The following is a 13,954-nucleotide window of genomic DNA, read 5'->3' as shown; positions in this document are numbered from 1 at the left end:
TGTCAAAGTTTGGTATTTGGAGTATTATCCTATATAGTATTACATATTGTGCAGTCTTACACAGTACTGCTTGTATAGTATAGCATAAAGGGTTGCAACTATTCATGGTCCTTCTTATAGCATCTGTTCATGCACACAAAGTTCAAACATGTAAAGAGAACATGACCTCACTTAGAGTGACCCTGCTAGGATAGATTAATTTTCCATGATGGTAATTAAATGTATAGTCTTTAAATGCTATTCACAGCAAGAGGGAAGAAAAATTGCGGTCTATGATATCTCTATGAACCACTTTCTAACGCGCTTTATTTCAGATTGATATTAATAATGGTGAGTAAAATATTTTTGGTGCGTTTTGCTCTCTCTTTAATTCTCTCCTCCTTTCTCATTCTCGACACAGGGGCGGGGGCTCATTCATCTGACCTAAGCTAATAGTGATTCCTTCAACTGCGCGCTAACAAGAGAACGCTGTGAGAAAAGTGCTGGTGCGTGCGCAGGAGTGGAGCTTTCATTCTGCAGGTAAGGTCTACTTGGATCATTCCGCAGATTGGCCTGAATAAAAATTAAGAAGATAAGAATTTCTACACTCAAGGACAAGTTTGCATTTAAAAAGGTAAGATGACTTTATATTTCACCGCTTTAGAAACACTAAACTGCAAAATAGATAGATAGATAGATAGATAGATAGATAGATAGATAGATAGATAGATAGATAGATAGATAGATAGATAGATAGATAGATAGATAGATAGATAGATAGATAGATATAGATAGATAGATAGATAGATAGATAGATAGATAGATAGATAGATAGATAGATAGATAGATAGATAGATAGATAGATAGATAGATAGATAGATAGATAGATTTCTTCTTTTCTTCAGTGTTTTAATTATGGTACATATCTAGTGATTGTTCGCTCTTGCAAAACGTTTTAATCAATGAATTGACCATTCTGGGACTAATAAGCCAACGTCTTTCACGTTATTAAATTATTAATGACCTTCCAAAGTAACGTAAAGTAATGACATGGCAGGAAGTTTTACGCCACCTTTAAAAGCTGTTGTTTCCAATGGCAAGCCAACTTGCATGACGGGGGAAATAAGTTTATTCTCTAGCCGCCAGGGGACAGCATCTGTTCAGCGCTGTGTCAGAGAAGAGGGGATACCCGTGCCCAAAAGTAGCTCCTCACATTTATATAAGGTATAAAATAATTGATTTCCAGTGACTATAATTTCCCCTCGTGTGCTTTAGCAAACAGAAGGTGGGCTGAATTTCTTTAAATAGGCATTTTACGTTTCATGCAGATTCCTGTTAGCGCGGAAAGAAGACATAGTCATCTTTTATCACTGTTTGGCTTTTCTTTTGGGGGATTATACTCTTCATTCACTCACATTCAAACTGGGAAGCTCGCGTCAGTTTGAGTGTTATAGCTAAGTTATTATTAACTCAAGCTCAGTTCAGTGGTAGGCGCTTTACGGGATACCTCATGAAAATCTGTATCCTCTAAGAACATCGTCATATATCTTTACTACTTGGCTGACTGGAAACAACTGTAGTTCAAATAAAAACATTAAAAACAAGACATCAGTCAACCTCTAAGTTACCATTCTCATATTTCCAAGTAATTATCTAGCCTTCAGCAGGGCTGCATTGGTGACCAGAAGGTAAATAAAGCCAGAACTGAAATATATATTGATCCTCATTAATAATAATGCTTCCCTGGATTAATTACATGCTTCTATTCCATTCCATACATACTATTGGTTTTTAGAATGATATAAATGAGCCTAGATAAGATTAGGGATAGTGTGTGTGTGTGTGTGTGTGTGTGTGTGTGTGTGTGTGTGTGTGTGTGTGTGTGTGTGTGTGTGTGTGTGTGTATGTGTGTGTGTGTGTGTGTGTGTGTGTGTGTGTGTGTGCGCGTGTGTGCATGTTTATCACTTTTACTCAGAAGTGCATTCAGCTCAATTTCTCAGGCACTTGACAAATACAATTGATGTTTCTCAAGGGCTTTATCAGTTTTCCACATAGGTATCAAAGCTATCCAAACACATGAGTGGACACTCCCCTAATCTCAGATTTTGTACACGAATCACCATCTACTGATATCACAAAGCACAGATACATTCATAATGGCAGTGAAAGTCGTTTAGCGCAATGTTTTCTAGCTTTATTTCACTCTGCATCACAGTTCAAACTGAAATGAGCAGACATTTCTACATTTAGGTAAATATAGTATCTTTAACCAACTTTAAGATATGTTGAAGTCACTTAGATTATCATGTGCATTATGTTTTCCGTAAGGTTCCTTCATTCCAAATGCAGTATACACAGACTTTGGCATAATGTCTAACTAATACATTATGGTAGTGTTTTTGTGCTGGCAAGCATTTGAACCCGCTTGTCTCCTGGGTTGTTTTTTTAGATTTAAGTGTTGACACAGTACTCATTACATAAGGTCAACCTGTGAAACAGTGATGACAGTCTGAGTAGGCCATTTAAATCTATTTATTTAAATCTATACATAAATCTAAATCTATCTATTTAATATTTTTTTTTTTCATTATATATTTTTCTTTTTTTCTATTGCTCTCCATTTTATTTAAAAAGGGGTTGCAAACATTTAATCAAACATCAAGTTGACAAGTTAAGAGCCAGTGCATTAGAAGGATTCCTTCTCTAATTGTTTGGAAGCACATTTTGTCCTCCAGATAAGTATAGGATACTGAGTTTCAGGGTGTCATTGATGTTTAGTTTGAATTTGACATCAGATTGTCTTTCTGTGCTCTCCTAACCAGTAAACCAATAAACCACTGACAGAATCTCCATTCCCACTGTATGAAGGGCTTTGACCATGGTCATTAATATGGGCTAAATGCATTCAACACAAAGTTATTTTCTATCACGTCTATTACACAAACTCTAATGGAATTAACGTGGGATCATAGGGTGACCTTTCTGAGGCAGTATGTAATATTCCACTGTACTTAAAAAGATTAGAGTTCTTCAGACAAGCCGTCATCTATGCAGTAGTGGTGAAGTACCGGAGTGAAAATAGAGATATCCTGGTTAAAAAAAAAAGAACAATGAAAAAAATTGAAAAATAAATTCCTTCATGTAGGCCCACTGATAGTGTTTTTTTTTCTTGTGTGTCTGCTTATGTTCTCCAAGCAGATATACTGCTGTTGAACACATCAAAGCGAATTATCTAATTACAATGCACACTGTACCCACGCTGCGTCCTTTACTTTCAAAGTGCATCATCACAACCATCATCATCATCATCATCATCATCATCATCAACTGTTTATACAATTCCTTTTCACATAAAATATAACAAGGAATTACAGGTGTTGTATAAATGTAATGGAGTAAAAAGTAGACTGTGAAATGTAGTGGTGTAAAAGTGAAAAATAAAAATCTTCATATAAATATTTCAAAGTTGTACTTGAGTACAGCAATAAAGTACATGTAATTATTACTGTCCATCACTTGTCTACATACACAACTGAACACTATTGTTCCTATTGTTCCTGAATAAATGTGTCAGATGTCCTATTGAAAGCTGTGGAAGTGGATTATGTCATGGATACTTAAAACATTTTTTTAAACAAAATTTGATGCATGTTGGGCAAGCTTAATGACTGAAGGCAGTTGACAGTTTCAAGATTTTATAGGCTTCTTATTCCAAAGGTTTCTTCAGTAGTTCATTTTCATTCTCTGTCTCTATTATTTCCTGTACCGCACTGCACAAACTGTTAAAGCTTCTGAAAATCCTTCACATTTTAACACTGCTCAGTGTTTGGCCTCTGGCTGTCTATCACACCTGATAATACTACCTATATCCCGTTCATTTCAACTGCTGTCAGTAGCTGCTGGCTTAGTGATTAAGGCAATCTGAGTAAGTCATTTACAGCAGATGATGCTTATTCAGTCCCAGACGCAGGGAAACCTAGATGCATCTAGCCAAATGGTTGACTTTATATCCCTTACAGAAATACAAGTATATTTGCCACTTGTATGAGTTACATTATTTATTCCTACGTGGTGCTAAATAGAGTTTTGGGGAGTTTCTTTTCTAGTGAAGAAACTGACCCCACTAAAGCCAAGTAGAATGGGGATCAGAAAAATTGCAAGTGGCTCTTAAACTGTGCATAAATGAAAGTACTTTTCAATTAGATGTTTTTCATCTAGATAGGTTGGTGTATTCACGTTTTCAGAAGGCACTTCCCAGCTCCTGGGCCCTGTTGTATAGATGATAATTTTTATTTGTTCACCACTTCCAATTGTTGCCCTTGACTGAGAGAGAGAAAGCCTGATATGTGTACAGTCTCAGACACATGACTTTATAATTTTGACTAGCTGATGATTTATTGACCTGGCTGAGGATATATTTAAAGTATATTTAAGTTCATTATATTTATAGATTGTGCTTCATGTTAATTTCACAATAAGACAAGGATGTTAGAACCAGCGTAACTGTTCATATTATTATACCCATTTGCAGGGTTTTTTCCTTATACAACATAAGATTATTTATTATGCCTGAATAATTACTCAGTCTCCATTAATCGGTCTCATAATATATCAGTCCTATATTTCAAATCAAAATGATCACAATCCTTAATTTGTGACAAAATAAGTTAACAGTAATGACTTCTTTTAGATATTGGCAACAGCCAGAATTTGAGTGATATCAAGAGAGACGACTTGGTAAAAATAAATTATACATTTATTAAAACAAAACTACTCAAACGCACAAACAACTATATCAGCTATCAGTATATATATAGTGGAAGGAAGCTAAGTGTGTATTGATGCTAAAGGAAGTGGAGATATGCTGTTTTGGTCTCCTATGGAAAACCAATAAGAAAATAAACCTTGTTTGAACTGTGGAGTGATCTGGCTGTATGTCAAACTTGGCTGGTTTGGTCTAGCATGAAAGCGCTGGGTTTAAACAAACTAACAATAAAGCCAATGGTGTGTTACTTGTAAAAAGCAAGTGTCAAATTGCCCGATTCCTCATCACACTACAACACCCAGCAGGCTGTTTGTCATCCAACTCAGGACCCCACAAATCATGAACTTCATGTCAGATTGTCATCACCGGAATATTGAACTCATCTGTGTACTTGAATATTTAATCGAAAATTAGGACACTGCGAAGTATTGCCTCTATTATATTATATATAAGACCATATATGACCAGCCATTTTTATACAATCAAAAGCACTTCCATTTTAAGCAACCAAAAGTAACTGGACAGCTGACTGCACCATTGTTTCTTGGCTATGATATGTGTTGCATTGTTAGTTCAGCAACAGGAAACTTATACTTGACTCCAACTGTAGACCTTGAATATGGGGTCCTTTACTGCTGTATATCAGCAGGAGAACCTTCACAAGCAGTTAGGGAACATCAGGAGGTTGACAGAGCAGACAGAATCAGGGCCATGACAAATCAGACAAAATCAGAAATGTAACAGATCAGACACAGTCAGAGACATGACAAATCAGACACAGACATGCTTTGACTAGGCATGTTTATTTATCAAATAACTAAGAATCATGGTGACTGTTGTTGCTGAGAAGTGATTACAAGTTATAACCATCAAGACAATTTTTGTAGGTACTTTGAGTCAAATGATTTAATTCGTTTTCCAAGTTGATCTTTAGTTACTTTGTTATTGCATCTAAATGTTTGCCATCAGTGAATAGACTGTAGCTAATATTGTTGGTGCATATAAGTAATAATACATTACATACTCAGAGATGTGGCAGAAATCTAATTCAACTGAATAAATGAAATCCTAAGATTAGGGAATGTGTTTAAAATACTAATAGCGGTGGCACATGTCCCTCCTCAACAGAGTGCAAAGGTAAGGGAATTTAAAATATAAACACAAGACAAGATTTTACAATGCAGTAGGTGTTGCTTCTAGTATTTCATTGCAATATTGAACTCACCTGTGCCTCTAGAGTCCTATGCATACTGAGCGTTCTTTTGGCTTGTTTTTCTGTATGCCAAACCTTGACTTTGTGACGACGGCTGGTGAATGGAAGCAAGAGGCGGGTCAGCAAAGAGGTATTCTATTTTCCATCGGTTTGTCTGCGATAGAAGCACGTAACCTCAAACACAAAATGCAGAGGAGCTAGTCTTCCTCTAGGCAAATGATTATACGTTGTTCGACTTGATGTAGTAGGACCACTAATGTGCAACTCCGTCTCCTGGGATCTGTGGGTTGAAATAGAGCAGAAAGTGAATTTGGAACAGGTGAAAGCAATCAGTAGTCAGGGGACTGGGAACGGGGCAGGTGCGAGGTGTAGTCCTTAGCAGGAGTGGGTGTGTCTCCCCTGCTATCTGGCTGACCAACCATGACAGACTTAGTGTTTCCCGTTTCTGATTTTTGCTTGCCCCTTTTGGATTCTGATGCCTGGATTATTGGATGGTCCTTATGTTTTTTTGACATGGACTGTTTTCCCTACTTTCGAGTTTTTTTGTAACTGTTTTAACTACCTATTACTACAACAAATCCCTGTTTGTTTGGTTTTTTTTTTATCCGCGAGCGTCTGATGTTTGCCTGGCCCATAACAGCGAGATAACGGGATGCCGCTTATGTTGGTTGCTAAAGAGAGATACATGACGTCATCCAGGTGTGCTGGGAATCGTCATTTTGGTCCTGAAGCCCAGGAATGGGAGTTACATCCGGTTTCATGAAGAGTAATTGATCACCTTTGCAAGGTTGCTAAGCAACTTTGGTGAATTTGTTGCTGTGGTAACTCTGATCAGGCAATAACTCAGTTTTTACCGTTACTTGCATTAATCACATTAGGAAACAGGCCTTTGCAGCTGCTTGCTATTGTGCAAATGTCCATGTGAAGCAGGAGAGAGAACCAGAGAGTGAGGTTCTGCTGACCATAGGTATTTAAACACCTGGGGACCGTGTGCTTTTGAATACACACCTTTTTTCCTTCTTTGAGTTAAGTTTGCATTGTTTTGTATTGCTGGTGGAACTGCCACCCGCTGATCACCACAGTACCTACACACTGAATATTGTGGAGAAAGTGGAAACCCCTGAGGTTCACCTTTAACCTGGCACAGTGCCAGACCGCTGGAATGTGTAGATATTAAAAGCATCACCTGAATCTTGCCATTAGTGAGGAGCATGACAGAAACATTCTCACTGACATATCAAGAACAGTGAAAGATTTTGCTAAGGCTGGTTTGAATCATGACTGTAAGTATACAATGTTACATAATTAGCAGGTCTTTTCCACGTAAATGTCTTTCAAATCAAAGATCTTGTTTGTGTGACTCAGTGGTAATGTATATTCTTAAAATTGGTAAAATTATTTATAGATGAATTAGTGAACATCAAAAACTGATTGTTGTGAATTGTAAATCATGTTCCAGCTCAGGATAATAGTTTTTGTCACTTAATTTCTCTATTAAAAGTACAAATACAACTTAAATGTATTTTTGTCTTTTTCTCCAAAGTTTCCAAAGCTATAACATTTCTAACTCAAAGGCACAAACTTTAATAAAAGCAGGAATATGATTCTTTTTTTAACTGGCATTATTCTGTTTCTTACTTTTTTAAAAATAAGACATGCAACACAACAGTTTAAAAAAACTTTTTAAATTATTGCTGTTCTTTTTTAGCCTTCATTTTACCTTTAACATAAGTGCACAAAATACTTGTCAGTGTTCCCCAGTGGAGGCGACAAGGGGCATTGGAGGAGACTGTGGAGCACTCACCCATCTTAACAACCCAACATCCCAACACCCACAACAACTTTAGCACACACACCATTATTAACCTGGCAGAACTGAAAGGTGATTTAAGGAGACTAACAAGATGTCAGTTGATATAAAACATCTCACTAGACCTCTGGAGTCAGTTCTTGACCTTCTCAAGGTCTAAATAGGTCTAAATATATGGTCTAAAGGTCTAAATATATGTTTCAGTTAGGTGGAGTGTGAGAGTGATGTAAGAAATTTCGAGGCCACCAGCATTCTTCATCTGACTAAAAGCAGCCCAAATTATGTCTATCTCAGCAGAACTGCAAGATAGAAGGCCCACTGGCACCCCAAAAATAGCTGACAAAGAGCAACGGCTGAGTCTAAACCCAAGAACCTGTGACAGCATGTCAAGCACAGTAGCCCAGTATTCTCTTTATACTCCTGAGCTGTATGCAAGACCAAAATGTGTGTAAAATCAGCTGGTACAATGGAGCACTGATCACATATGGGGTTTTGGTCCTTGTACATTTCTGGGAGAGCATGCTTACATAAAAAGACTGCTAACACCCTTTTTTTTTTCTAGGTGAAAAAAAGCCAAGGCAAGCACAAGAGTAGGCAGCGTTTACTATCCTTAAAACACCTTTTCACCATTTCACAAACACCAGCTCCCTCACCAATTTAAATGTAGGTTTTAACAATCTGATAGCTGACCAAGATATCAAATTGTAGTAAATGTCATATAAAAGAGTCGCAGATTACAAAAATTTGCAGATTACAAAAATTTTCCAGTGGGATCTTGTACAGAAGAGCAAGGAATGTCAGAAAAAGCTTCTGTACACAGTGACAGCTGAAAATAGTGAAATAATTAAGATAAAGTTTTGCATTTATAGATTCAAAAGAGCAAAATGGAGTATTGTAACAGTGGTCAATAAAAGCCCTGAAGCCTTGTTTGAGAGAGCATAGTTTGTCAAGTTTTTTAAGGTGGGCTTGTTCTCGGGCATAAAATAAAGAGGACTGTGACTGAAAGCTTGGCCTTTGTCCACCATCTCATGTTATATACCAGACTATTGAGCTTCCACATCGCATGACAGAAGAGCCAGCGGAGATAGGTCTCTTAGCCAGAGAAGATAGATCTCTTAGCCAGAGGAGATAGATCTCTTAGCCAGAGAAGATAGATCTCTTAGCCAGAGGAGATAGATCTCTTAGCCAGAGAAGATAGATCTCTTAGCCAGAGGAGATAGATCTCTTAGCCAGAGAAGATAGATCTCTTAGCCAGAGGAGATAGGTCTCTTAGCCAGAGAAGATAGATCTCTTAGCCAGAGGAGATAGATCTCTTAGCCAGAGGAGATAGATCTCTTAGCCAGAGAAGATAGATCTCTTAGCCAGTAAGCCTCAGTGGTCCAGTATGTTTTGGTTACAGAATAAAACCGATGCTAGAATTTATATCAATTGTTAAGATCAACACTATAGTCAAAAATCACAGCTGATTTCCAACAGGAAGGAATTATTCATAGTCCAGGCACCAGGATTCCAGGCTGTGGTGATTTATTACTCTGATTTCATTCTGGCCTTAAAGACTTGAAGCTTCACCGAGCACGTGACCATTTAATGACCCACGTTGTATTGTTTAACAAACCAAGAGCAAGAGACAATTAGAGACATTACAGAGACATATTAGAGTCACCACTCTCACCTAGATTTCTGATTTTCCCAGTTATCATATAGTTCACTATATGAATTGTTTTATTCATTAGTCAAGTGAAGAGGAAGAAGCCTTTTTTTACAGCTGGTCTCTCCATTTTTACTAACAACAAACAAACTAGAAGATGTCTCATACAGACATGGTCCATTTTTGCTAACGATAGACAAATTAGAGGATATCTCATATCTGACGTGATCTGTTTTTACAAACAACACACAAAATAGATGATGTTTCATGCAAGACATCAGTTTTTAGACAAATAGAGTCAGGGTCATATTAACATATGCAAAATAGATGTTTGACAGAGTGAGATGTAAATTCTCAAAAATGTTATAAGACTAGCATGTGTGTTAGCATGTGTGTGATCACGCATGCACATGTATGTGTGGGGGACATTACCATGACAACATATGTGGTACAGCATTTTTTACTGTCATAGTCCCAACAAATGTTTTTTTCTTCTTCAGAAACCAAAGCAGGGAATATGCGTTATTTATGTGTGTGTTTGTGTGGACTACCTCACCCTAAGCATGAGGTGCATACTGAGGGGATATTAAAATTGTGGTTGAGGTTATGCATTGTTTTCAGTGCCAATCCTGAATTTCCTTTGCAAGTTTTAGCTTGCACAAATAAATCTCAAAGCAGAACTACAAATAAATCTCAAAGCAGAACTTTGATGTACCATTCCTCTCTTCTTGTAATAGGAGGTAGGAGAAGGAATAGAGACAGACGTTACAATGTCACAGTGGTAGGCCTTACTGCTTGGCTATACTGTAGAATCGGCATAGAGAAAGAGTCAAGACACAAGATTTCTGCGCAAAAACAACTGTGTTATCGGAATAGCAAAGCCTTTAACAGCAAAAACAAGCAGAGCAGGGAATCTTGATCAGAGAAAATGCTTCACTAACAGAAAAACATGCCACAGTTGAATACACTCCCGATGCACCGATTCAACTTAAAAGACACAACAAGACTAAATTAAACAAATACACGTAAAAACAAGCATGCACAATTATTTACAATATTTCAATCTTAACTAAATAAGCTCTGCAAAGGGGTGCACAGCATTCTGGAAGTGCTTTCTGTGCTCCTCTCCACTCTCCCAATTGGCCCACTCCCACTTCCAGCAGCTGACACTATTGCTCTGTGTCTATTTCTCACTAAGAATTACATTTTAGGTTTTGGTGGCAAATAACTAAATAAATGAGTAGTTTGCTTTAACATTCTTTTTCTTGCCTTTTAATAGTTTGGTAACACTTTCCATTACACCACCATTGTCACCACACTAGCCATTTATTGCAGGACATAATCAGCAATGTACTATGTAATATGCTGAGGCACTGTGTGTAACAGCACTTTTATGATCTGTTGTAAAGTAAAACCACATATCAGTGCATAAAAATAAATGAAATGATATTACACATTTATATTAAGTAAATAACACTGTTGCTATTTAGTTACATTTAGTTACATTGGTGGTTACATTAGTGTTACCTGTTGTTTGGTAAGGTCTGTTCCTTTTTTTTGTTACCTCCCCTACAGGATTTGAAATGGCAGTGTGGTTGCAGGAGTTCAACTCCACTGTCTCTCCCACATTCCTGTCCACTCTCGAGGACGTAGAAAATGTCTCGCTGCACTCTAGTAGTCCTCACCCACCTGCTGGCATCAATGTCACATACCTGAACTTCTACCTCCACAATGCACCGGTGTCAGCCATCTTCATCGTGTCCTACCTTCTCATCTTCGTCATCTGTATGATGGGCAACGGGGTGGTGTGCTTCATTGTGCTGCGGAGCAAGACCATGCGCACTGTCACCAACCTCTTCATCCTCAACCTGGCTGTCAGTGATCTGCTGGTGGGCATTTTCTGCATGCCAACCACACTTGTGGACAACATTATCACAGGTCAGTAATAGTCTGTCTTGTTTCCATTCCAAACGCAGGGAAAGGTGGCTTAAATTTGGTGGAGATATTTAAAATGAGTGTTTTTAATAATTATGCTAATTAGAAGGGAATTAAGAATAAGTGGTTATATTATAATTGTCATGGTATGGCCCCTCCTCCCAAGTGTCTCCCCTTGTGTGTGTGTGTGTGTGTGTGTGTGTGTGTGTGTGTGTGTGTGTGTGTGTGTATGTTCGTTTGTGTGGCCATGCTCCCCATGTGTCTCACCTGTTTGTAATTGCTTGTCATTTATGTATGTATATAAACCCCTATGATTGTTGTTTGTTTTTTGTTCTTTTTTTTACTTTTTGTGAAGATTTATCTTTTTCACTCATACACCCAAGCCCATACTTCATATAGATATGAGTTTAGATATAAATGTCATGTCTAATAAGCAGATTATAGACAGTTCATCATGTCTGGTGACATTTTAATTCTAAATATCTCAGACCAAAGCCTTGTAGTTAACGTACCTTGGGTTGTGAGCCGTGACTGTTGAGCCAGGTGTCTTCTTGGTCAAACAGGCTGGCTGTGTGACGGATGCCAACAGCTTGGAGTAGTTTTGCGCTGTCATTCCTTCTCGGAAAGCTGAAGGAGAAGAACAGCAGACAGATGAAGGGTAACTGCTCAATGAGCCGAAAGGCTGAGAAGTCCTTCAGCATTTGATTGTGATGAGCTCCTACAGGGCATTACCTGTAAAAACCAAAACTTCCTGTGTATCCGTAATCCTGTCAAATCTTTTTTTTTTAAATGTATTTCTCCCTAAAGGTATGACACAGCGAATTACTATGGCAGAACTTATTTAAAGAGTGATATTTTTAAAAGAACAGGATTATAGGACTGAAATGGTCTTGTTTTAAGGCTGTGAGCCTTAGAGCACAAGTGGGTTTTTTCTATTTGTTCCTTTCTTTGTTTTTTAGAGAAATGATACTACATACCATGTGATTTTTGTCTTATTTAGACATTTTACAACTTTTTTTCTATTTAAAAATACCAGGGTGACCTCCTTTATAAAGTATACTGTGTGAGGAGCTTTATGTAAAAGCTCCCTGGTGTACTTGGCCCCTTGCACCCACATTAACAGTGGATGTGAGCGAGTGAGCCCTGTCTGTTGTAAATGTTGCAGGTGCCTGATGAATGAAGGTCCTGATGAGTGTGTTTGTGAAATTAAATATTAGACAGCAGTGCTATAGTTATTGTTCAGTTTGTTCTGCAGCTGATCCATTGACTTTGTTCACTGAAATGTTACTAATAATGGAAAGGATTCTCACCCTTATAACTTGTAGTGCAAGGGCCTCAATATTAATTATACTGTTAATGGATATGTCTGCCTGTCTCTTTTTAGATTCCTCACTTTATCTCTTTTTCTCTGTTGCTTTTATTCAACATGTCATACAATGAAGTCTCTATTAATTTCCAGTTTATATGGTTCTCTTTGCTTTAGTTGTTCTTTCTGTCATTACCTGAGATGGACCGCTTTACATCATATCTGTTCTCTGTTGTGTAGGTGTGTGTGTGTGTGTGTGTGTGTGTGTGTGTGTTGGTTGATATGAATGATGAGAACCTATAACCTATAATTCAGTGTTAAGATCCTTTGTCTCTCTCCACTTTCCCTTTCTCTCATTCTATCTCTCTCTCTCTCTCTCTCTGTGTTTGTTTTACTTCTTTCTACCTTTTCTCTCTCTCCTCTGTGCCTTGGACTGGCCTCTCAGCAGATTACGGTATCCTTGCCAACACAGAGGCTCAACACCGCACAGTGTCTCACAATGTAAACGACCACGACAATAGTTCCCATGGGCTTTTCTGTGTGTGTTTAAAAAAAGACAGCTTCGGAGTCACCCAGCAATCTTCCACAGTAGTCCAGAGGCACAGAAAGATACAAAGTATGAGAAAATTATTTTTGCTATCAAAAGGGAAAGTAAAGGATGTGAGGAGCTCTCCCTCTGGTTTAAGGTTAAAAAAGATGGCTCTAAAGAGAGAGTGATGACGATTCACAGCATAGTTCAGCAACTAATGCTTTTTGGTGGAAAAATTAGACTTCTCACAAATATACCTAAGTATAAATAGAAATATTATGTTTTAGAAATAAAATTAACATATAGTTAGTTGTTACTGAGACTATTGCTGTAACGGTGAGCGGTAAGGAGGCGGACGCATGTGCGGAGAAGAGCGAGATTTATTAAGGGCAAATCCAAAGTCGTAGTCGTTAGGGTAGTCTAGGGTCATAGAGCCAATTCGGAGATTATAGGGATACATGATGAACCAAAAACACAAGTACACAAAGGCAAACAGGGGAAGTAGGCTACAACAGAAACTAGGAAATAACACACGGAGGTAAGGAAACACAAACAGTCAAGATAACACATGGGCTGACAAACGCAGCCTTCGAAAAACAGACGGGCTTTCTAACATATAAACACAACGAACAGCTAACACACAGGCAATCAGGGTTAAAATACATGAACTTAACAAGGCAGAAATGAGGGACAGATGTGAGCAATCAAACGCGGGGCGGGGAAAAGGAAACTACGGCATGGAACCAAAATACACACAACAGGGAAAACA

At 37.9% G+C, this 13,954-nt stretch overlaps 1 protein-coding gene across 1 annotated transcript in view; it reads left to right on the top strand.

The window, feature by feature from the left end:
- The first annotated feature begins 505 nt into the window (after window positions 1-505).
- Window positions 506-13,954, top strand: part of LOC113570253 (neuropeptide FF receptor 2) — a 32,813-nt gene continuing 19,364 nt past the window's right edge. Inside the window, exons 1-2 of the mRNA XM_026998567.3 lie at window positions 506-613; window positions 10,991-11,353. Coding sequence (XP_026854368.3) covers window positions 10,999-11,353 — 355 coding nt within the window. The 5' untranslated portion in view covers window positions 506-613; window positions 10,991-10,998. The remainder of the gene's footprint in view (window positions 614-10,990; window positions 11,354-13,954) is intronic.

The sequence above is a fragment of the Electrophorus electricus genome, chromosome 8 (genome assembly GCF_041902795.1).
Source record: "Electrophorus electricus isolate QZ-2024a chromosome 8, ASM4190279v1, whole genome shotgun sequence".
NCBI lineage: Eukaryota > Metazoa > Chordata > Actinopteri > Gymnotiformes > Gymnotidae > Electrophorus > Electrophorus electricus.
Note: the sequence above shows the minus strand (reverse complement) of the source record. Positions and strands in the feature narration are given on the sequence as shown.